The sequence below is a fragment of the Mustelus asterias genome, chromosome 10 (genome assembly GCF_964213995.1).
Source record: "Mustelus asterias chromosome 10, sMusAst1.hap1.1, whole genome shotgun sequence".
Lineage (NCBI taxonomy): Eukaryota > Metazoa > Chordata > Chondrichthyes > Carcharhiniformes > Triakidae > Mustelus > Mustelus asterias.
Window position 1 is genome coordinate 111,208,437 of NC_135810.1, and position 26,237 is coordinate 111,234,673.

General features: G+C 44.7%; 2 protein-coding genes across 6 annotated transcripts in view; both read left to right on the plus strand.

Moving 5' to 3' along the window:
* Positions 1–13,970, plus strand: part of jade3 (jade family PHD finger 3) — a 62,409-nt gene extending 48,439 nt beyond the window's left edge. For all 5 annotated transcript variants that reach the window (XM_078222454.1, XM_078222455.1, XM_078222457.1 and 2 more), the window contains one exon: positions 10,612–13,970. In XM_078222454.1, the coding sequence (XP_078078580.1) occupies positions 10,612–11,528 (917 nt within the window). In that variant the 3' untranslated portion in view covers positions 11,529–13,970. The remainder of the gene's footprint in view (positions 1–10,611) is intronic.
* LOC144499865 (regucalcin-like) overlaps positions 12,796–26,237 on the plus strand; it is a 58,953-nt gene continuing 45,511 nt past the window's right edge. The window contains exon 1 of the mRNA XM_078222462.1: positions 12,796–12,803. The gene's annotated coding sequence lies outside the window, so the exon portion shown is untranslated. The remainder of the gene's footprint in view (positions 12,804–26,237) is intronic.

Consider the following 26,237-nt stretch of genomic DNA (forward strand, 5'->3'; position numbering starts at 1 on the left):
CCCTCTAGTTTTAGTCTCTGCTACCTTCTTGAATTACTGCTATCCATGTAGTGTGGGTGCACTCTGTGCTAACTCCAGCACTGAGAGTGCACCCATACTACATAGCTAGCAATAATTCAAGAAGGTGCTTAGCAGCACTTTCTCGGGGAAATTAGGGGTGGACAATAAATGTCAGCGGTGCCTATAATCCCATGAATGAATTGTTTTTAAAGATGATGGTGGAAGGAGGAATTCATAATAGAAATATTAAGACCCTGCATACTGTGGGTCATTATTACTGAAAGGCCAAATGGGGCTTTCTCTCATTAGAATTTTAGTTTTCTTTGTTTCAACTGAAAAACATTTTAAAGAAGGTTTTTAGACATTTGGATTAGAGATTATTGGCATATCTTAATTGTTGAAAGGTTGATGATGAGGCAGTGATATTTGAAATATTTTCTCTCTTTCCCCCTCGATCATTACAGTAATATATATGTTTGATACCATCTTGTCTTACATTTCTTTCTTATGATTGAAGATTTTTTGTTTTCTGTCTATTTCCTAAAACCATCTTCACCTATTCTATTTGGTTGGAGGTGCTGATATTATCCTCAAACTTTCACAAGCTATAAGTCTAATTTCGGTCTTCACTATATTCAATTTTAATTTTCCATTTCTTCTCCAACTGTTTTCTTTTCAACACTTGAATTCTCCAGCTTTGAGCAAAATTTCCTCATCGGTCCTCCTGACATATCTAGTGCTTATTGTCCCTCGGATAGCTATGCTTCTCTAGTTCTGCTGTCCTGAGCATCATGTGGAGATGCCGGCGTTGGACAAGCTCCAAAAGCTTGTGTGGCTTTTGCTACCAAATAAACCTATTGGACTTTAACCTGGTGTTGTTAAACTTCTTACTGTCCTGAGCATCCCCAGTTTTAATTACTCCACCATTTGGTTCTTGTTCCTTCAGCTGCCTAGACGCTAGGCTTTGGAATTCCTTCCCTTAATCTCTGCCTCGCTTTCCTCCTTTAAGACATGCCTTAAAGCATACCTCTTTGATCCAAGCTTCAGATCATCTGTCCTATCAATTCCTTAAGTGGCTCCTGTCATCATTTCTTTTATAATGCTTCTGTGAAAATGTCATGCGACATGTTATTACATTAAAGGCACTAAATAAATACAAGCTTGTTGGCAGTGTCATTGACTCCTGGTATGTGCATCCTGTTGAGTCAGAAACCCGATTAGAGGTACGGTAAGTCTGCTGGTTTGTGGTGGGTCTCCAAATTACCGCAGCACTTTGGCACATACGGGTTGCTTTCCCATGCATCCAGATATCCTGGCTATGCTTCGGTCAGTTCTTGAATCTGAAGTCAATTTAATCTCGCACACGCATTCAGCCATTGTCAGATTGAGGACTGCATATGAGAAATATTGATGTGGTGACATGGTGCTGCAGGTGTTCTGAATCCAACTCTGCTTTTACAGGAACATGGGAATTAGGAGCAGAAGTAGGCAAATCAGCCCTGCAAGCCTGCTCCACCATTCAATCAGATCATGGCTGATCTCTCCTTGGTCTTCAATCCACCTCCCTACCTGTTCCCCATATCCCTCTTTTCCTTTTTTTTATTTAAAAGACGGGGACAGTTCTGCTACAAGGCTAATTCCTTCGACTGGAGCCCTCCCTCCCTGCAACCAATTTCGCTCTTCCTCACAAATTAATCTGACAGCGCGTTCAAGATCCTATGGTGAAATTCTTTTCTCCTGTTGCCTTTGGTTCTTTTGCCTTTCACCTTTTTAAATTGGTGTCTTCTGGTTCTTGACCCATCCACCAATGGAAACAGGTTCTCCCTATCTACACTGTCCAACTTCCTCATGTTTTTGAACATCTTTATCAACCTCAAGTGTCATTGGGCACATCTGATCTGGTTTTGATGACTTATCGATTTTAATACAGCCAGACTTTCTGATGTCTCATAATAAAAACAAATTATTGTGGATGCTGGAATCTGAAACCAAAAGCTTTGACAAAGGGTCATCTGGACTCGAAACGTCAGCTCTTTTTTCTCACCTTGCTGCCAGACCTGCTGAAATTTTCCAGCATTTTCTCTTTTGATTTCTGATACCTCATTATCAATTTTTAGCTCATCCGTATCTCTTTCATTATGATTTTTGGCAACAACATCTCACTTGGCAAAGTATCATAGAATCATAGAATTCCTACAGTGCAGAAGGAGGCCATTCGGCCCATCGAACCTGCACTGACCACAATCCCACCTAGTCCTCCTGACACTAAGAGGCAATTTAGCATGGCCAATCCAGCTAACCCGCACATCTTTGGACTGTGGGAGGAAACTGGAGCACCCAGAGGAAACCTACGCAGACATGGAGAGAATGTGCAAACTCCACACAGACAATGACCCAAGCTGGGAATTGAACCCGGGTCCCTGGCACTGTGAGGCAACAGTGCTAACCACTGTGCCACCGTGCCACTTAGTACCTTAGCCATGCTCCCTGTCTTGATGGGCAAAGAACCTTTTTGGTCCATAATAGGTCCACCCTTTTTTTAACTGTTTTACTATTTATGTGCCTATGGAAACTTATGGATGCCCTTTTATGTTCCACTGCCAGTCCCACTTGTTGGAGTATTAGAATACACCCAGTAACATAATGGCATCTCTGCTGTTTGTTTGCTTTAACCCAAGGTGTCCAACGTTTTCAGGTGACAGGCCGCATTTAAAATTTTTAAAAATCACTTCAGGACCTGTGAGCAAATTTTCGAAGGATAAGGCTCTAGAAATTTATCTTGCTGTTATCATAACAAAAAACGTACATTTTTATGAACAAGCTTCGAATGAGAAGACTAATTTATTAGCTTGCTTTCTCATCACTGAATTGAACACTGACCTCGTGAGAGATCTGGCGTTGTAGCTGCTTACGCTCATGTTAGGTCATTCCAAAATGACCTAGTAGTGCTAGAACAATTACCCATCACTCAATTGAGTCATCAATGTGTGCACAGCCCAGTGTGATGGCTTTCTGGGGACAGATCAGACCAACTCCCCACCTAAGTACATACTGAGACTAGAGAATTCCTTCCCTAAACCTCTCTGCTTCTTTTAAGTATATTTGATATCACGTGTTTTCGGAGTGCCGCTCCTTCATCAGGTGAGTGGCCACTCACCTGAAGAAGGAGCAGCGCTCCGAAAGCTCATGATACTAAATAAACCTGTTGGACTTTAACCTGGCGTTGTGAGACTTCTTACTGTGCCCACCCCAGTCCAACTCCAGCATCTCCACATCATGCTTCTTTTAAGACAGCACATCTCTGTGTTAATCAGGAAAAAAATAACTAAATGATCACAGAAACCCAAATGGTAATAAATTTCATAATATAAATGTGTTGAAACAGTTCTCTGTTACATAGAACATAGAACAGTACAGCACAGAACAGGCCCTTCGGCCCACGATGTTGTGCCGAGCTTTATCTGAAACCAAGATCAAGCTATCCCACTCCCTATCATCCTGGTGTGCTCCATGTGCCTATCCAATAACCGCTTAAATGTTTCTAAAGTGTCTGACTCCACTATCACTGCAGGCAGTCCATTCCACACCCCAACCACTCTCTGCGTAAAGAACCTACCTCTGAAATCCGTCCTGTATCTCCCACCACGAACCCTATAGTTATGCCCCCTTGTAATAGCTCCATCCACCCGAGGAAATAGTCTTTGAACGTTCACTCTATCTATCCCCTTCATCATTTTATACACCTCTATTAAGTCTCCCCTCAGCCTCCTCCGCTCCAGAGAGAATAGCCCTAGCTCCCTCAACCTTTCCTCATATGACCTACCCTCCAAACCAGGCAGCATCCTGGTAAATCTCCTCTGCACTCCTTCCAGCGCTTCCACATCCTTCCTATAGTGAGGTGACCAGAACTGCACACAATATTCCAAATGTGGTCTCACCAAGGTCCTGTACAGTTGCAGCATAACCCCACGGCTCTTAAACTCCAACCCCCTGTTAATAAAAGCTAACACACTACAGGCCTTCTTCACAGCTCTATCCACTTGAGTGGCAACCTTTAGAGATCTGTGGATATGGACCCCAAGATCTCTCTGTTCCTCCACAGTCTTCAGAACCCTACCTTTGACCCTGTAATCCACATTTAAATTTGTCCTACCAAAATGAATCACCTCACATTTATCAGGGTTAAACTCCATTTGCCATTTTTCAGCCCAGCTTTGCATCCTATCTATGTCTCTTTGCAGCCTACAACAGCCCTCCACCTCATCCACTACTCCACCAATCTTGGTGTCATCAGCAAATTTACTGATCCACCCTTCAGCCCCCTCCTCTAAGTCATTAATAAAAATCACAAAGAGCAGAGGACCAAGCACTGATCCCTGCGGCACACCGCTAGCAACCTGCCTCCAATCCGAAAATTTTCCATCGACCACCACCCTCTGTCTTCGGTCAGACAGCCAGTTGCCTATCCAATCGGCCAACTTTCCCTCTATCCCACACCTCCTCACTTTCATCATAAGCCGACCATGGGGGACCTTATCAAACGCCTTACTAAAATCCATGTATATGACATCAACTGCCCTACCTTCATCAACACACTTAGTTACCTCCTCAAAAAATTCTATCAAATTTGTGAGGCACGACTTGCCCTTCACGAATCCGTGCTGACTATCTCGGATTAATCCGCATCTTTCTAAATGGTCGTAAATCCCATCCCTAAGGACCCTTTCCATCAATTTACCAACCACCGAAGTAAGACTAACCGGTCTATAATTACCAGGGTCATTTCTATTCCCTTTCTTAAACAGAGGAACAACATTCGCCATTCTCCAGTCCTCTGGCACCATCCCCGTGGACAGCGAGGACCCAAAGATCAACGCCAAAGGCTCTGCAATCTCATCCCTTGCCTCCCAAAGAATCCTAGGATACATTTCATCAGGCCCAGGGGACTTATCGACCTTCAGTTTATTCAAAACTGCCAAGACATCCTCCCTCTGAACATCTATTTCCTCCAGCCTATTAGCCTGTAACACCTTCTCTTCCTCAAAAACATGGCCCCTCTCCTTGGTGAACACTGAAGAAAAGTATTCATTCATCACCTCGCCTATCTCTACTGACTCCATACACAAGTTCCCACTACTGTCCTTGACCGGCCCTAACCTCACCCTGGTCATTCTTTTATTCCTCACATAAGAGTAAAAAGCCTTGGGGTTTTCCTTGATCTGACCCGCCAAGGACTTCTCATGTCCCCTCCTAGCTCTCCTAAGCCCCTTTTTCAGCTCATTCCTTGCTAACTTGTAACCCTCAATCGAGCCATCTGAACCTTGTTTCCTCATCCCGACATAAGCTTCCCTCTTCCTTTTCACAAGACATTCCACCTCTTTTGTGAACCATGGTTCCCTCACTCGGCCATTTCCTCCCTGCCTGACAGGAACATACCTATCAAGGACATCCAGTATTTGTTCCTTGAAAAAATTCCACTTTTCATTAGTTCCTTTCTCTGACAGTTTCTGTTCCCAACTTATGCCCCCTAATTCTTGCCTAATCGCATCATAATTACCCCTCCCCCAATTGTAAACCTTGCCCTGCCGTACGGCCCTATCCCTCTCCATTGCAATAACAAAAGACACCGAATTGTGGTCACTATCTCCAAATTGCTCTCCCACAACCAAATCTAACACTTGGCCCGGTTCATTTCCCAGTACCAAATCCAATGTGGCCTCACCTCTAGTCGGCCCATCCACATATTGTGTCAGGAAACCCTCCCGCACACACTGCACAAAAACTGCCCCATCCAAACTATTTGACCTACAAAGGTTCCAATCAATATTTGGAAAGTTAAAGTCCCCCATGACAACTACCCTGTGACCCCCACACATATCCATAATCTGCTTAGCAATTTCTTCCTCCACATCTCTATTACTATTTGGGGGCCTATAGTAAACTCCTAGCAACGTGACCGCTCCTTTCCTATTTCTAACTTCAGCCCATATTACCTCAGTGTGCAGATCCCCCACGAAGTGCCTTTCCGCAGCCGTTAAACTATCCTTGATTAACAATGCCACTCCTCCACCTCTTTTACCAGCTTCCCTACACTTAGTGAAACATCTATACCCCGGAACGTCCAACAACCATTCCTGTCCTTGTTCTACCCACGTCTCCGTAATGGCCACAACATCGTAGTCCCAAGTACCAATCCACGCCCCAAGTTCATCTACCTTGTTCCGGATGCTCCTTGCATTGAAGTAGACACACTTCAACCCACCTTCCTGTCTACCAGTACCCACACTTGACCCTGATACCTTCCCCAATACCTCACCACCCTCACTGACTTCTGGACTACAACTCCCTTTCCCACTCCCCTGACAAATTAGTTTAAACCCCCCTGAAGAGCCGTAACAAATTTCCCTCCGAGGATATTGGTGCCCCTCTGGTTCAGGTGCACCCCGTCCTGTTTGTACAGGTCCCACCTTCCCCAGAACGTGTTCCAATTATCCACGTATCTGAAACCCTCCCTCCTACACCATCCCTGCAACCACATATTTAACTGCACTCTCTCCCTGTTCCTCAACTCGCTATCACGTGGTACCGGCAACGTACCAGAGATGACCACACGTTTCGTCTTGGCTCTCAGCTTCCAGCCCAGCTCCAGAAATTCCTGCTTTAAATCCCCGTCCCTTCTCTTACCTATGTCATTGGTACCAATGTGCACCACGACTTGTGACTGTTTCCCCTCCCCCTTCAGAATCTGGAAAACACGGTCTGAGACATCACGGACCTTGGCATCCGGTAGGCAACATACCATCCGTGAGTCTCTTTTGCTGCCACAGAACCTCCTATCTATCCCTCTAACTAACGAGTCCCCAATAACTATCGCCCTCCCGCTCTCCCCCTTTCCCTCCCGAGCCACAGAGACGGACACAGTGCTGGAGATCCTCTCACTGCGGCTCCCCACTGGTATGTCATCCCCCTCAACCATATCCAAAGCGGAATACTTGTTGCTAAGGGGAACAACCACCGGGGATCCCTGCACGGACTGCTTCCTCCCAGCCCCTCTCACCGTCACCCATCTGTTTTCAATCCTCGGAGTAACTGTATTCCTAAAGCTTGTGTCTATGGCCATCTCTGCGTCCCTGATGATCCTAAGTTCCTCCAACTCCAGCTCCAGTTCCCTAACACGGTTTTGGAGGAGCTGCAGATGGGTGCACTTCCCACAGGTGTAATCAGTAGGGACACTGTCGTCGTCCCTCACCTCAAACATAGTGCAAGAGGAACATTGCACTGCCTGCACACCCATCCCCTCGAGATACCTTGCCAGTACCAGGTAGAAAGTGCAAAAATGAATTCAACTCACCCCTGCTCGCCCTTTCTGCCTAAGCCCTGTGAGCCAAAGTCTTATAGCTCACACTCTGCTTCCCACACACTCAAGCCCTGTGAGCCAAAGTCTTATAGCTCACACTCTGCTTCCCACACACTCAAGCCCTGTGAGCCAAAGTCTTATAGCTCACACTCTGCTTCCCACACACTCCACTGCCCGCTCCCGATGCTGCCCGCTGTATACTGCAGCCTACCTTTTATACTTCACGTGCTTAAAAAACCCTTCCCAGACTCCTTTGCTGCCCACTTCTAGTTTTCACTTTAAACTTGAAAAACTGCTGTTAAAGTAAAGGCCAAAAAAATACACACACTAGCTGACTAATTAAATAAATAAACAATTCAATTAATCCAATTAATCTCTTACCAGCACTGCTGCTTTTCAATCACCCCTCTCAGCTTGCTCCAGTGGATCAATAATAAGTGACGACTTCTCCGTCCTTCCCAAAGCATTAGTCACTGGTTTTGCACCATGTATTCATGTTTTCAAAGGTGTGCAAGAACAGACTACACTGCTCTGCCATGTTGAAATCGGACAATATCTGGGTGCTTGTTCTTTTTGTTGCCCTCACTCTGTCTAAATGTTGTCTTTTTATTTTCACACCAACATCAGCAAAACTTTACCGAGACTCTTATCATGCTGTCATATTTTGTGCAATAGAACACTCATTGTATAAAAATAATGTATCACTCCATGCGGTGCATATATTCCCAAGGCAGTACAGAAAAATGTCCTTGAAAGCTCAAAGCTAAAGGCACTGCCAACACGTGGAGCTAATCCATGTAGAGCAGGAAGATTCCACATTTCAGAGCTGACTAGGTGAGCTTAGTGGGGCTGGAAGCAAGCATGCTATAACAGGCCTCAATACTCCTGACTTAGTGAAGTGAAAGAAGAGATCATTCTGCTCTTGATCATTGTTCTGTGACCCTTGCTGGGAAAATGCATGGTTGAGGATACGATTAGACTTGGCTGAGATTCTCAAATGACTAAATACCCTGCCGCCATTCGGTACTTATACAGCAAGTCATAAGACACTTAGCAATTTCCTGGCTGTTTTCTCCCTGCACCCCAGCAGTTAGCCTCTCCCTCGCAGCCTCTTGCAGTAAGATGGTCGCAGTAAGACGTGCGATCAATAATTTATAGTTCTGTAGAGCTCTGGAAAGCCTACAATCCCTCTCAAGAGGTCAGGCAGGGGTTGTAATATTGAAGAGCATCCTGAAAGCATCTTCCCCTTGCTCCATTTAGCCTCACCCTCGCAGTATCTTCCCCACCTCAGCACACAGCCTCCTTTTGCCCCCTGCAGACTCATGGCCACTGCTCCGATCCTCTGTGCCACTACTCACTTTGCCATGGCTCGCTGCTCCTCCACTCAGACTGTTTCTCTCCCTCATTAGTGAGCTATCGGTAGCAAATGCAGGAGGGAAGCAGACTGATTGGAGGAGCAGTTCCTTGCAGAATCTGTCACCTCCATTTGTACGCATTTTGAACACTGGCTAGCAACCCTTGGGCTGGATTTTGGCCTACATGCTGTTTGTTGGGCAATCCTACTCTAACCAAAAGGATTCTGGCATTCGTCCTCTAGGGCACCCACTCTTCAAGCAGTGTAATATTTTCCTTAATCATTATGCCCACTCACCTTCCTTTCTTTACTCCCCTGTCTTTCCTGAATACCTTGTACCCAGTCTGTCCAGGTCTCTGTTATTGTCACTATCATATTTCCACTTGGCTATCTGTGCCTGGAGCTCACCAGTCTTTCGTACCTCAATCCATGCATTCAGATACACACACTGTTAACTTAATTTAGACCTCATTGCATTCCCTGTTACTTTGGACCTCACTTCACGCCTAATATTATGACCTTGATCCTGGACCAGTCCCCCAGGTTTTGGTAAGATCAAGTTTTGTTTAAACAAAGATTGAGATTCAAGCTGCGTGCTAAGTGAATAAAGCCACAAGGTTCCATGTGTTTTGGGCAAAACACACAAACTTGTTATTTTTGTAAAGTCAAAAGGATAAAGCTGTCTATCGTGTATCCTAATATTCAGGGCTAATGTGAGGTTCATGTGAATTAGCAGGCAAACTATAGTTGAACACACCACACTATCCCAATAAATAGCAACTGTGACCTAGACAGATCTCCTGGATCTCTCCGCAGTCCACCCAGAAATCTGTGAACAGGGTTAACCAACCTTATTAAAACCCCGTCTCACTCATGAGGGACTCCAAACTTTTCACTTTCAAAGACCAGGCCTCCGAATTGTTTCAGAGCCGCTCCAACATGAACTGTCTCAAGGACTGCATACCTCCCAGGGTTTCAGTCTCATCTGCTGAGACTCTGTTCCCCTTGATTTCAGAATCTGCACTTCAGTCTCTAGTTACTGGTGCACTTTCACTGCTGGCACGGCCCGTGGAATTCCATCAAACTCCAATCTCCCCAGCGATGCCAAACTATAAATGGCTGCCAGAGCTACTTCTGAACCCTAACCTTTTCCAGCACGGAGCCAGTGACGTTTTGACACCACCTCCATGCCTCAGGACTTCTCAGCACAAACTACACAAAATCAGCTAACAGCAATAATTTTGTTGTCTGGAACCTGTTAATAGCAGCACCTTTTCCTCTGCTGCAGAATGCGCTGCCCCCCGCCACCCACCTAGCAAACATGCAGGTAAATTGAAAGCGTGGAATTTTCTTCAGCTCCACCCATCTCCCTGATGACGTAACCTTCCGGGGTTCACTGAATGCTTTTAAATAAATTGTGGCCTAGACTTCCAAAGCCAAACAGCTCTCCGTGCCAGCACTGTAGGCTCTTCATCTTCAGTTCTCCAGCTAAGTCAATCCACCCGCTGTTCTATGATCTTGCCTTACTAGCTATTAACTCCTTAAAAGGTTGGGGCCATACTTGTTCAAGTGTACTAATCTTCAAGCTGCTTTAGTTGCATTTATCCCAGTTTCTTAACTTAAATCTTCCCAGAACTTAATTTTACCTCTAAAATATACTGTGAACCTGAACTGGTATTCATAACACTAACTGTTTCTTACTCTAATCCAATTCTGCCAATTCTCCCAATTCTGCATGCACCTTGTTTTTTCTCTCTAATGGTGTGTTCTGGCCCCTATCTCCCTGCTAGATTAATTTACATATTGTAAGCTATTTTGCTTTTACGTTTTGCGGGTGGGAGTGGAGTGAGTGTGTGTGTTTGTAAAAATGGCTTCTCAACTTTTTCCCCCTCATTTTAAGGGCTACCTTTGTCATTACCACGGGAAGGATTGATGTTCCATGACCCTCCAAGAATCACAATAAAGCTAAAAACGTCTACAAAATCTTCACGAAATGCTACCACTGCTGTCAACGGTCCACTTTCCCTCAATGTTGATGGCAGTTTGTACAGTAAGAACAATTTGGCCACACCACAAAGCTCCAGAACTAGTGAAAAGAAGCTACAGTCCAATCACTGGCTTAAACACGAGGAAAGAAGCAATGGACTGTTGCTGGCTGGTAGCCGCCATAGGCAGGATGTTCAGGCAGGTAGTTCACTGTTGTCCCCCGAATGTCGTGTGGAGCAGGCATCTGGCAAGCCATCAACGTTTCATATATCACTACGTGGACAATCGACTGATGCCAATGGAAAGACGCGAGACAACAATAATCCAGGGTTACTCAAATCAAATGGCCTCACAGGCAGGTCAGGCATTATTATTCAGAGAGACAGTTCTAGTCAAACCTCTTATGATAAGGTGACAACTCTTACAAATCATTTTGCCAACCAGGGCACTTTCAGAAAATCAAAACTGGGAGAATTCAGTCAGCCTTGCAAAGACAGGTTGGACAGTTTAGTGAGGACTTCAGAAGACTTCCGAAACTGTGAAAAGCCTTTAAAAAGGGGATCGGCCAAAGATCGTCTGTGGAGTAAGCAGCTTTCTGAGCACCAAGCGACAACGGCATACCAGGACAACGATGGCTACTGCCCCGATGTTGAATTGAGCGACTCGGAGACTGAGACTGACGTTAGACAGGAGAGGAGCAGGCTACGGAAAAGAAACTCTGAAGAAAGCTCTGGTCAAGACTACGGGAGAGACTCTCGGTCACAGCAACACAACAAGGACAACAGAACTAGGTTAAACATGCTTTGTCACATCAATTCAGTACAGAGGTGATCAATACTTGAATGAATAAGGATATTGTGCTATATGTAATTGAGCCAATATTAATCCATTTTTTTATAGCTCTGTATGGGCAGCAGTATCTGAACATGCTGTAGATTACACTCCAGGATGACCTGCCCATGAACAGAGATGAATGACAAGTGCGTTTCTATCAATGTTTTTAAAGATGCAAGTTTTACTTTAAAACTGAATGCCTTATGGTGGTCTGGGGCATTCTAACAATTGAACTATTAAGGAACCATTTAATTATTTTTTCTGATGACCGGCATTGTTTTATTATTTGCAGCATGTTCTTAGACACAACCAGCTGTACTGAACGTTTTTTGATAATCTTGTGAGAATAAACCACGATTTAGCAACAAATTGCCTCCAAAAAAAAGTGTAGACGTGTCTCCAGACTGAAAGCACTTGGATTGGTGTCCTGCAATTGCAAATCGCGTAGAAAGTATATGTATTCCTTGAAACATTCTGCATTGCCAGTTGACCTTTCTTAACTATTGTGGTGTATAAAATATTTTTCTTTGTCTGTCATCTAGGCCAATCTGATTCTTGATTTTTGAGTCATTGCTTTTTAAAAAATTCACATTGTACATCCTAAGCCCCTTCCGTTGCTGAGGTACACTGAGTCCCCCCCCCCCCCTCCCAAATCCAATGCTGTCCTCTGCCCAAACACGGACTGCTCTGATCAGCTTTACAGTGGTCTCAGCCTTCCAGTTGCAACAAATTTTGAATTCTCAATAATGCAAAGCGTCATCTCATGTTCTGGTTAAATATGCCCAGGCAGGGGTCAGGTTTTCACAGCTCGATTTGTTCCAGACTAACACAGTAATTGCAGTGAACTGCTGCCTCGTCGGGGAGGCCAGAGAGAAAAAGGATTATCGGAAGGTGAGAGAGAGGAAGTGAAAGCTTCATCCATTTTGCCAAGGAGAGGAAGCACTTGAGTTTTTGTTTAATAACACAGGTTTAAGGTGTCCTTACATTGGAGAGGGTTATGGCAGTACACCAACTCCAAATCTGATCCAGTATCTAAATGGTCAATACCCGTAATTCCTGCTGCCATATTTCTTGAGTTAACCACATGGAATATTACCTCAAATTTGCAGCTGTCTTCGAAGACGCCTTTTTTCAGTGTCAGCTCCACTAGTCATTAATGTAATGTTTTGTTAGTGTGTGCACAGCTTTTATTTGTGTAATGTTATTGTACTTTTTATTTCTAGTTTTTAATGTTGCAGTCAAGAATAGTTTGCCTCAGCTCCTCCTTTGAAGGTAAGCAGGGAGACCAAGATTTGCCAGTTCTTCTACCATGAGTATTTGCATTCAACCTGTACAACCAAAAGTTCAAAGTTTTACCAAAAAAAAAGTACATGATGAGAAAGCATGATAGTAAACCTGCATAATATTCATATTACTGATGCTAGAAAATGTTAATTTAGTTCTAATGTTTAAGCACTAAACCACAGTGAATTTGCACAAGCTATTATATAATCCAGAAGAGATGAAATGTACCACCATCCCACCCCCCGCCCCCAACCACCATTGCAATGTGTCGTAGAATATGTTTCCCGTTTGTGAAGGCAAAGTCAAGCCACAAGTTTCATCCCATGCATGTTATTGCATTTGAAGACCAAGCATTCTTATAGCCGTTTGTCTCTTCCAGCCTTCTTTTTTCCATGTATATGAAACTTTTTAAGGTGGGGGACAGGTTAGTTAACATCTCTCTGGATGTCCTTCCCCCATCTTGAACTTTGAGATTTTTGATAAATGTCACCATCGTACCCCCCCCCCCCCCCCCCACACCACCACCACCCTCCCCCCACAGTCCTTGTTCTTGTTTTGTACACCATTCTGTTTGTTCTATGTTTAATGTTCTGTGAGTTTTTTTTTAAAAAGGTTTTCGAGTTATACTTTTCATTATTCGTGGGACAAAAAGAAACATTGGTTCTCCTTTATAAATAGCGGGTTTTAGGTGCTCTGAGCAGCAGAAGCCGTTGTGTAACTTTTGCTCCCTCTGCCTCTGGTGAACAATATGCATGAAATGTTTTGTGGTGCTACCATAATAGATTCTGCCGCAAATTTACACCATAAACCTCTTGGTGTTATTTCTTGCCTTGAGTTGAGGCATTTTTTTCTTTTATTTTTTTGAAGAAAATTTTACATCCTTCTCTAGAAATGAAGGAGAACATAAAATGTTACTGCTGTGTTTTAAAACACAAATCATTCTAAGCAATGGGAGAAAGGAAAGAAAATGGGCAGTCCTTAAGACGTGTATGATAGTTCATGTGTTCAGATTCACTGATAATTGTCTTTAAAGTATGAATCTTATTTGTTACCTGAATTTTGTGTTTATGTACTTCAATTGTTTTATATATTGAAATTTCTGGAGTTTTGTCGCTGACATTTTTTTCCAGAGCACCCTCTTTTACAGGTAGTTTTCTGATTAAAAAAAAAATAGATAAAATGCTCTGTAGTATTTATTTTGGAGATATTTGCACTAAATGTGCATCATGCAACCTTGGACACAAGTCCTTAAAGCAGCACTTGCATCAGATCTCTGGAGGAAGGGTGGTTCATATTGGATTTGGTTCAGCCATCAAATGGGCACAATGGGGACCAGTTTTGGGAAGCAACTTTCTACAACCAGTCAGTACTGGGGTTGATCTTCGGAACTCTCTTTCCCAGAGGATGGCGGAGGCAGGGTCTATGTCTATTTTTAAGGCAGAGATAGATTCTTGACTAACACAAAAGACAGAAGTTATCGGGGTAGACAGAGTGTGGAGTTAAGACCCTAATCAGATCAGCCATTATCTTATTGGAGCAGACCCAAGGGACCGAACACCCAACACCTAATTCATGCCTTACCATACTGCCATAAGTGATACTGGCAACAGGTGAGGGAAACAGAACCAAATCACGATGCTTGTTTGGAGAGCCAATGCACACACGCTGGGCCAAATGGTCTCCTGCGCCGTAGCAGTTCCGTGATTCTGTGAAACTTCTGTGATTCTGTGGGCAGCACGGTGGCACAGTGGTTAGCACTGCTGCCTCACAGCGCCAGGGACCCACGTTCAATTCCCGGCTTGGGCCACTGACTGTGTGGAGTTTGCATGTTCTCCCTGTGTCTGTGTGGGTTTCCTCCGGGTGCTCCGGTTTCCTCCCACAGTCCAAAAGATGTGCTGGTTAGGTGCATTGACCCGAACAGGCGCCAGAGTGTGTCGACTAGGGGAATTTCACAGTAACTTGATTGCAGTGTTAATGTAAGCCTTACTAGTGACACAAATAAACTTTTAACTTTAAACTGAATCCTTACAATGGATAAGCTGATTCTATGTGTACAGTGAGCACCAACACCTTCTTAAAATTATGTTTCAAGGTGCAAATCTGGGAGAACTTCTGACTTTCCAGTTGGGCATATGCTATCATTGTCCAAAAATGAACGGTGACTAATTTTATCCAACGATTTATACCCTGCACTTCCATATCATATTATACTCATTCACTACCATGACACTGGTCTATTTATCTGGTGATTTGGGTAACTGGTTTTGGACACTAACTAGACAGCAAAGCTTTTCATAATTGAACAAAAGGATTTCTCGGCAGGAATTTATTTCTATCGATTCTCCTCTTGGTTTTTAATCCATGAAATTTGCTGCTGCATCTCGATTGATGATTCAGTCAGCTACCATCTGTTCAGAAATTCTCAACTCCCCCAAAGTGCACAACCTGCATTCCCTCTATCTTGAATATCATGTTTTAATGAGCCCCAATGTAATGCTGTCCTGAAGACCAAGCAGTGGCCAGATGTTCTGGTCAACTATGTGAAACTTGGAACTGATCTGGGTGCTAAGGTCTGATGCTGCATGTGGATTTAGTTCATGGAATCATAGAATCCCTACAGTGCAGAAAGAAGCCATTTGGACCATTGAGTCTGCACCAACTGCAATCCCACCCAGGTCCTATCCCCATAACCCTACTTATTTACCCTACTAACCCCCGACACCTAAGGGGCAATTTAGCATGGCCAATCCACCTAACCTGTGGGCAGCACGGTAGCACAGTGGTTAGCACTGCTGCTTCACAGCTCCAGGGACCTGGGTTCGATTCCCGGCTTGGGTCACTGTGTGGAGTTTGCACATTCTCCTCGTGTCTGCGTGGGTTTCCTCCGGGTGCTCCGGTTTCCTCCCACAGTCCAAAGATGTGCGAGGTTAGGTTGATTGGCCATGCTAAAAAATTGTCCCTTAGTGTCCTGAGATGTGTAGGTTAGAGGGATTAGCGGGCAAATGTGTAGGGATATGGGGGTAGGGCCTGGGTGGGATTGTGGTCTGTGCAGACTCGATGGGCCGAATGGCCTCCTGCACTGTAGGGTTTCTATGATTTCTATGAACCTGAACATTTTTGGAGTGTGGGAGGAAACCGGAACACCTGGAGGAAACCCACGCAGACATAGGGAGAATGTGCAAACTCAGCACAGACAGTGACCCAAGCCAGGAATCAAACCTGAGTCCCTGGCATTGTGAGGTAGCAGTGCTGACCACTGTGCCACCCATATATGTAATTGAGCCAATTAGTTCCTGTAACTACCACTTTGGGAGCAAAAACTGGAAGGGAGATTACTATCTGAATGGCCATAAATTAGGAGATGGGAATGTGCAATGAGACGTGGGTGTGATTGTCATTGAAGGTAAGCATGCAAGGGCAGCAGGCAGTAAAAAAGGCAAAGGGAGAGGATTCAATGAGTACAGGGATGTCTTGTTGCAAATATACATGGCCTTGGTGAGGCCACATCTGTAGTATTGTGTGCAGTTTTGGTCTTATCTGAGGAAGGATGTTCTTGGTCTAGAGGGAGTGCAGAGAAGGTTTACTGGACTGATTCCTGGGGATAGCAGGACTGATGTATGAGCTGAGATTGTATCAGTTAGGAGTATATTCGCTAGAGTTAAGAAGAATGAGGGGGGATCTAATAGAAACCTATACATTGCTAACAGGACAAAACAGGGTAGATGCAAGAAGAATGTTTCTGATGCTGGGGGTGTCCAGAACCAGAGGTCACAGTCTGAGCATACAGGGTAGACTGTTTAGGACAGAGATGGTAAGAAATTTCTTCACCCAGAGTGGTCTGCCTGGGGAATATGCTGCCACAGAAAGTAGTTGAGGCCAAAACATTGGGGGAGGGGGATTTTACCAAAAACATTCTAAGTGCCAAATGACCATGAAAATGGGAGAGAATCGCGCCCATTTTTTTGGCGCACTTTCAAACATGATCTTAGGCCATTTAGTGCAAAAAAGAGGCAAAGTGTGCTTCACGCCAGCGGGGGGAGTGGATGGAGTCTCTTGGTGGAAAGGTGGCTGCTCACAGCTAGAGAGTGCCATTGCGAATGTGCCAATTTCTCCGTGTTCTGTGTAAAGTTTACATAGAGCACTGACTGTCAGCCTCCCCACTCCAATGGATATCCCATCCCACCCTCCCCTCCCCCACCCCCCCAATTGCTGGCATCCCTGGCCGATTGCCGCCCCGATTATGCCCCCCCCCCGCCAATCCCCAATTGCAGAGAGCATAGCCTGCCCCACCCCTTCTCCTTTGGCCCCACACATTGGCACTGCCTGGTGGGCAGTGCCAGTGTTCCAGGCTAGCACTGTCAGGGTCCCAGGCTGGCACCCTAGCAACATGGTGCACTGTCCCAGACCACTCAGGGGCTCCATTGGCCTCCAGTACCCCCCCCCCCCCCCTCCCAGTGAGGCCAGCACATCTGGTCTCCATTGCTGGGGACCATACATGATACTCGTGGGTGAGAACCTTCACCATCAAGGCCATTAAGGCAAGTGAGCTGGGACGATTGCATCCGGGACACACTCATTTAGAATTGGATTTAAATATTTAAATCAACCTTAAGCCCACTCTATCCAGGGCTGATAATAGAAATCATAGAATCCTGACAGTGCAGAAGGAGGCCATTTGGCCCATCGAATCTGCACCGACAACAATCCCACCCAGGCCATATCCCCATATATTTACCCTGCCACTCCCTCTCAAGCATTCCAGGACACTAAGGGTTAATTTTGCATGGCCAGTCAACCTAACCCGCGCATCTTTGGACTGTGGGAGGAAACCTGAGCACCTGGCGGAAACCCATGCAAACACGAGGCGAATGTACAAACTCAACACGGACAGTGACCTGAGCCTTGAATTGAAACCAGGTCCTTGGAGCTGTGAGGCAGCAGTGCTAACCACTGTGCCACCGTGCCGCCCTCAAGAGGGATGAGATCCCAAGGAGTGAGAAACTGGACGCGAACCCGGTTTTGCGCCTTTCTTGCGATCTTACCAGCTCACCACGCCGATCGACTGGTATGACGAGCTGGTAAGATCACCCCCTAGATGTTTTCAAGAAGCAGTTAGATGTCGCACTTGAGGCGAAGGGGATCAAAGGATATGGAGTGATGGCCAGATCAGCCATGATCATAATGAATGGCCTACTCCTATTTTCTATATTTCTAACATGCAGCTGGACAATGCATTACACTTTGCTCCACTGTCAATCTTTAACTTCAGCCTTGTGTTACTGCAAATCATGTTGAGGGCAGTGAAGATTTTACCCTTTTCTGTGATGGTGTCCACACACTCGCAATAGTGTTCTTCACTCTTGCAATAGTGTTCTTGAAGTTTTGCTGCTTTGGCTAAGCTCCAGTTCATTCACCTTTACAGATGTTCCTATCCCTGGAGGACCGATCAGTTGCCATGTTGCTGATGGCAGAGGAAGATTGCTGTGGTTTTGAGCGGCAGCATTTAGCGAAGTGATTCCACTTCCTACACTTGTTGCATCTTTTACCATCTGCAAAATAAGCTGTTCTGTCCTGAAGGTACTGTTAGAGCGGGGTGCCCCCTGAACTGCGAATACTTTAACTTCCCATCTAAAATCTCTGCTTTCTTTTCTGGTTGTTCAGTTAACATGGAGATACTAATGGCTGTTTGTAATGTTGGATCTTTCTGTCACAGCAGCTGCTTGCAGACTAAATTGAATGTGATTTCCGCAAACTATTCCATCCCTGACTAGTTCATCAGTGAGAGTTCCAAACGCACGTTTCTTTGCCAAGTTATTCAGAGTGGCCCCGTAAGATTGATCACCTGCTCTTAGTTGAATTGAAGCATGTCTGTTGAGGATTATATTTTTTTTAATGGAATACTGATATTCTCGAACTTATTTAGAATGATTTCAGGGTCCTCTTTTCCCCCCTCCATTTGGAAAACAAATTACTCAATTTTCGATGGCCACAGGGCCCGCAAAACTTACTATAAACCTTTTTTGACTTGTGCCACTCCTTCTTGAACTTTTCCCAGCTATCTGCAGTGTTCTCATCAAAGGACAGCAGGTCAATGTGGCCAAGTCCTTGTGCCATACAGCCAACTCCTGACACCATGTAAATGTGTTGGGTTCCCAAAACACAGACAACAAGGACTATTACTGAAGAGTAGTTTATTCAGTAGCTTAGCAGCTACTTCATGCTTGTAATCTGCCCCCGCTCCTGACACGTGAATGTGACTACTCGGTCTAAGATAATACATGCTGATCCAGCCAGAGACGCCTCCATCCCATGAAAGGCATAGGCTAAATTCATAGGACATGGGCTTTACTGGCAGGGCCAGCATTTGTTGCCCCATCCTTAATTGCCCTGAACTGAGTGGTTTGCTAGGCCATTTCAGAGGGCAGGTAGGAGTCAAGCACATTGTTCTGGGTCTGGAATCACATGTTGGCCACACCAGGTAAGGACAGCAGATTTCCTTCCCTAAAGGAGTTAGTGAACCAGATGGGTTTTTACAATAAACCGGGATTGTTTACCAACAGACAGGTCTGGGGACTAATGATGTCCAATGCTGTATTGATCCATGCTTCCTGCAAGATCGTACCCCTTCAAAACTTGTCCACTTTCACCAGTTTTGCTTTTGCATTTTCCAGCTGCCATCCTCCCTCTACATTGTCCTGAATGCCCACTCAACTGGCTGTCTAAAAAGAAAAAGACGTTAATGACTTAAGGACCATCCCGAAACATTTTCCAGCTGTTGAAGTGCTTTTGAAATATGGACATTATATGAGCGGCTCGGTGGCACATGGTTAGCACTGGGTTCAATCCCAACTTCAGGTCACTGTCTGTGCGAAGTCTGCACGTTCTCCCTTTGTCTGCGTGGGTTTCCTCCGGGTGCTCCGGTTTTCTCTCATGGTCCGAAAGACGTGCGGGTTAGGTGAATTGACCATGCTAAATTGCCCCTTAGTGTCCCAAGATTTGTAGATTAGATGGATTAGCCATTAAATGTGTGGGGTTACAAGGATAAGGGTGGGTAAGAGGGCCTGAGTAGAGATGCTGATTAGGTGCTTTGGCCATGCTAAATTCTTCCTCAGTGAACCCAAACAGGTGCCAGAGTGTGGCAACTGGGGAATTTTCACAGTAACTTCATTGCAGCGTTAATGTAAGCCTACTTGTGACACTAATAAAATAAACTTTAAATGGTTTGGATGTGGGATTTGTGGCAGCCACTTTATGAATAGAAAACTCCTGCAAACAACAATGTGTTAGTCAAGTTGTCTGAGGGAAGAATATTGGCCAGGATACCTGGTTAAATTCTCTTTTGGAATAGTGTAGTATGATTCTTTTTATGTCCATCTGAGGGCGACTGGGCCTTGGTTTAATATCTCATCCAAAAGATGAACGTTCTTAACAGCGTAGCATTCCCTCAGTACTGCACGGGGATGTCAACCTAGACTTTTGTGCTTGAGCCTCTGGAATGGGACAATCCAGAACCTTCCGACTCAGGTATGTCAGCTACAACTGAGCAATGACTTGGCATTCTTCGTTTCAGTCTGGATTCCATATCGACCACCTTAAAAACCACCTCAGTCAAGGTCACCAACCATATCCTATGACAGTGTATTATATCAACCTGTCCCACTCAACCTTTGTTCAGCTTATATGATACAATTAATCACTAACCTGGGCGTGATTGATCACTCGTCGTGGGATGGCACAGTGCTTAGCACTGCTGCCTCACAGCACCACGGACCTGGATTCGATTCCCGGCTTCAGTCACTGCCTGTGTGGAGTTTGCACGTTCTCCCCATGTCTGCATGGGTTTCCTCTGGGTGATCCGGTTTCCTCCCACATTCGAAAGATGTGCGGGTTGGGAGAATTGACCATGCTAAATTGCCCCTTAGAGTCCCAAGATTTGTAGGTTAAAGGTGTGGGGTTACAGGGATAAGGGTTGGTGGGACCGCCTGGGTAAGATCATCTGTCTGTCGGTGCAGACTTGATGGGCCAAATAGCCTCTTCTGCACTGTAGGGATTCTATGCTTACTGCCTCTGCTTGGCCTTTTCATTTTGCATTGCAGCTTATCCCTAAATGATCGACAATTACTTCCTGCACCCATACAAAGTTACCTACAGAATGCCCCAGTGTTCAATTTTTGGCTCCATCTTTTATTTGTGCTGTTCTGTAGCATTCTGAGGTATGATTTAACCTGTATGAGTGAGGGCATATCCAGCTTCCCGAGCATTCTGCCTGACCTGTAAATGCGTGATGGCATGTCCAAAATATTTTTAGAAAAGGGCTGCATTTCCTTGATCTGAAATTCCTCATTTTGATAAGTGCGCGAATCCACTGAAGCATTTGGCTGGTATCCATTATTACACATGGTGCAGAACACTGGATGCACTGAGGAATTAGCACAGACTGAACTGGGTCAGAGCCAGGGCTGGGTGACATCTCTGTGCAATACTGACATCTTGAGCTTGATTAAGTTACTGCAGTTTGAACTGCACAATATTTCGTTCGTCCACTCGTATTGGCAGACTGCTTCAAAGACCATTTGGTTGCTCTCTTGCTTTCCACAGATTCAAAACCTGATCTTATCAGAGTGCCCTGACGTTAGCTGCACTAGTTAGCAAAGTTATTATTAGTCTCTGTGTCATTAACAGCCACAGTTTCTGCTCCTGAGCTGCTCAGGTGCCTCCTAGTAAGAAGTCTAACAACAAGTCTAACAATACTGTGTTTACCTCAGTCCAACGCCAGCATCTCCACATCATGACTACCATGGACAGGTGCCTCCTGCCAGAGAGTACATGTATCTGGGTATAAAGAGTGGCTGCTACGATGCAATATCAGACTCTGCTGGCCTCTATGGAACTGTAGTAAAAAGAGTGCAAGTATAATGAGCAGCAGATGTGGTTAGATGCTCTTCTGCTGCAAACTCTGACCCATTATTTCACTCAGCGTTGTCAGGAAAAACCCTTATCTCCAGGAAATGCAGACTTGTGACTGCAGTTTCCTAGGAAACATTGTCTTTGATTCGAGGATGACATCCGCTGAGGGTCATGAGTTTGTGTCATGGGCCTTCACATGACTGAACAGGCCAGTTCACAACCTGCATATGTTTGGCATGTGGGGCAGGACGTCCCATGAGGTGGTGGGGGTCTGGAGTGCAGAATTTGCTTTTCTTCCCTTCTCTGCTGTCACTTTGTCTCATCTTGGTCAGAGGAACAGGAAGGCAACTTGCTATCCAAGTGGAGAGCAACTTCAAAATGCTTTGGTGCAGAGGGTACTGGGTGTCCTTGTGCATGAATTGCAGAAAGTTAGTGTGCAGGTGCAGCAAGTAAAAAGGCAAATGGAATTTGACATCTATTGCTAATGCAATAGAGTATAAAAGTAGGGAAATGTTGTTGCGACTGTGTGGGGCGTTGGTGAGACTGCATTTGGAGTATTGCACACAATTTTGATCCCTTACTTGAGTAAGGACATAAATGCATTAGAGGCGGTTCAGAGAAGGTTCACTAGATTGATTCCAGGAATGAAGGACTTGTCTAATGAAGAGAGATTGAGCAGTTTAGGCCTGTACTCACTGGAGTTTAGTAGAAGAGTTTAGAAGAGATGTAATTGAAGTAGGTAAGAATCTAAAGGGCATTGACAGGGTAGATGTAGAGCAGATGCTTCCCCTCGTTGGACATTCTAGAACGAGAGATCATAGTTTTAGACTAAGGGGTGGCAGATTTAAAACAGAAATGAGGAGGAATTACTTCACACAAGAGGTCGTGAATCTGTGGAATTCTCTACCCCAGAACACTAAGCAGACTTAAGGATGGGGTAGGTATGTTTTTAATGAATAATGGGATGAAGGGTTTATGGGGAGTGGGCAGGAAGGTGGAGATGAGGCCAAGATGAGATCAGCCATAATCGTATTGCATGGCGGAGTAGGCTCGAGGGCCTGAATTGGCCACGTCTGCTCCTAGTTCTTCCGTTCTTTATGTTCTCATGTTATCTTTAAGATGTTGGGACTCAAAGGGTGAAGCAGCCTGATGGACAACTTGTTATCATTCTGAACAATTTGTAGCAAAATCCTCCCCGTCATGAATGTCAATGCTGCCACACTTTAAGTAGAGCTTCAGGATATCATAGAATCCTGACACTGCAGAAGGAGGCCATTCGACCCATCGAGCCTGCACCGACCACAATCCCACCCAAGCCCTATCTCCATAACCCCATGCATTTACCCGAGCTAGTCTCCCTGACACTAAGGGGCAATTTAGCATGGCCAATCCACCTAACCCGCACACCATTGGACTGTGGGAGGAAACCAGAGCACCCGGAGGAAACCCTCGCAGACACAGGGAGAATGTGCAAACTCCACACAGACAGTAACCCGAGCCGGGAATCGAACCCGGGTGCCTGGTACTGTGAAGCAGCAGTGCTAACTACTGTGCCACCCCTAATATCTTTGAAGTGTTTTCTTTGCCCTCCCCTGGAATGTTGACCATTCGAAAGTTGAGAGGACAGGACCTAATGGGCGGCACGGTAGCACAGTGGTTAGCACTGCTGCTCCACAGCACCAGGGACCCGGGTTCGATTCTCGGCTTGGGTCACTGTCTGTGTGGAGTTTGCATGTTCTCCCTGTGTCTGCGTGGGTTTCCTCCAGGTGTTCCGGTTTCCTCCCACATTCTGAAAGATGTGGTGGTTAGGTGCATTGACCCAAACAGGCACTGGACTGTGGCGACTAGGGGAATTTCACTGTAACGTCATTGCAGTGTTAATGTGAGCCTTATTTGTGACCAATAAAAAAAACTAATAAACTTTAAAAAATGGTTCTTAGCCATCCGAACACAGTCCGGTTCCTCAAAGTTGATTTTGACGGAGTTAGGCCTGAATGCTCATGAAATTAACTTCAAGAAGGTTAGACCCCACTTGGAGTGAGCAGATCTAAGTACTTTGGCCTTGGAGGGAGTGCAGCGTAGGTTTACAAAAATGCTACCTGGACTTCAGGGATCCAGAGATTATACAAATTAGACCTGATTTCTCTAGAATTTAGAAGGTTAAGGGGTGATCTGATCGAAGTCTTCAAGCTATTAACAGGAAAAGACAGGGTAGATAACGATAAACTATTTCCATTGGTTGTAGATTCTAGAACTGGGGGTGGGTGGATAGTCAAAAATTAAACACTTCAAGAGAGATGTTCGGAAGGACTTCTACACAAAGGGTGGTAGAGGTTTGGAATTCTTACACAAACGGCAATTGATGCTAGGTTAGTTGCTAATTTTAAATTTGAGATAGTTTTTTGTTAAGCAAAAGTATGAAGAGCTGTGGGTCAAAGATCGGTATATGGAGTTAGACCACAGATCAGCCAAGATTTAATTGAATGGGGGAAACAGGCTTGATGGACTGAATGGCCTACTCCTGTGTTCCTAAGGAATTTGTCTGATGGTCCTCACATTGAGTCTGGAGGATGCGGTAGGGGTATTGCTGACAGGCTGCGTTTCTCTGTATGAAGAATTGAAGAGATCATGAGTGGTTTGCAAATCTGGTTCTGTAGGAACCAAACAGTGCGTGTCAGCAGGCTCCTGTATTGGACTTTCCCAACTAAACTCATCCCTGTTCTCATATGTGGTTATTTCCCCACCGGTTAATACCACTTCAGATTAACTCATGTCCCGTGCTACTGTTCCTCTGTGGTTGTGGTTGTTATTTAGTAAGAAGTCTCACAGCACCAGGTTAAAGTCCAACAGGTTTATTTGGTAGCAAAAGCTAGTGGCTTTTGCTCCCAAATAAACCTGTTGGACTTTAACCTGGTGTTGTGAGACTTCTTACTGTGTTTACCCCAGTCCAACGCCGGCATCTCCACATCATGGTTGTCATTTAGCCAGGCACATACGGATGTGATCAGTCCTTGCTGAGAATTTCTAATAGCAATTTTATTGCGTACAGTGGGATCCAAAAGAACGATCATATATCAATCAGCAAATAATCAAAAATGTATTTTGATGAAGAAAACTTTTGACTTAAGTATGTTTTTTTCAAAAAATTCTCTACACTTTTAATAGTACAATAAACCGTTATATATTGATGAAGATATTGTTATTACAGATTCTGAATAGTTTTTAAATGTCTGCATGGTGGTTGATTTTTTAGCATGTAGGCATCTTTTTAAAAAAAAGATGGCTGCGGAGAGAGGCGACTTCTTGCGAGCTGTCTCCTGCATATCCTCTAAGTCCAAACTTAATTCCAACCCCGATAAACTGTCTAACCAACTGACTCAAGAACAGCTCCTTCCTTGCTGCCAGACTTTTGAACAGACCTATCTTGTATTAAGCTGATCTTTCTCTTCACCACTTTCTCTTCCCCTATATACTCTGTGAATGGTATGTTTTGTCTGTATAGCGTGCAAGAAACAATACATTTCACTGTATCCCAATACATGTGGCAATAAATCAAACCGAAGTCATTGACTTAAACATAATTGCATTTTGTCTTTTCCAACGGATTGGCTCTAAGTGATGGTGAGCTGATGTGAAATTTTCTAATTAGCCAGGGAAAGTTTTAACTGGATCCCAGTTGACTCATTATTGAGATTAATGACTAAACCTTTTTAGACTGTCATCCAAACATGATAACGACCGCTTTTGAAATGAGTTCCTGTAGCAACACAGCAAACATTGCAATGTTGGTGTGAAAGAGCATTACATAAGTCATAGCAGAGTATAAGGCTGAATTTAGCACAGACAGCAGTCTAACAGTTGTCAATGCAAGTCTTGATAGTTGGTAGAAAGTAAGCAATATTAGAAAGACAGGCATTCATTTATTGCAACTTCATGTCGCTCGTGCAACTTCACTCACAATGTCATGTTTTGAGCTCAGTAAAATCCTGGAACTAGGATTATGTGAATGATGGACTGTTCCTGGTGGAATCGATTGGAGAAGGAATCTTGTGGGAGGACTCTTTGAATAATGCACTTGGAATTTGATTTGATTTGATTTAGCATTGTCACATGTATTAGCATATAGTGAAAAGCATTGTTTCTTGAGCGCTACACAGACAGAGTGTACCGTTCATAGAGAAGGAAAGGAGAGAGTGCAGAATGTAGTGTTACAGTCACAGCTAGGGTGTGGAGAAAGATCAACTTAGTGCGAGGTAGGTACGTTCAAAAGTCTCACAGCAGCAGGGAAGAAGCTGTTCTTGAGTCGGTTGGTACGTGACCTCAGACTGTTGTATCTTTTTCCTGATGGAGGAAGGTGGGAGAGAGATTGTCCGGGGTCCGTGGGGTCCTTAATTATGCTGGCTGCTTTGCTGAGGCAGCGGGAAGTGTAGACAGAGCCAATGGATGGGAGGCTGGTTTTTTTTTTGTTCACCTGACTGGAATAGGTTAACTGGGACCCAATTTTTCAAAGGATGG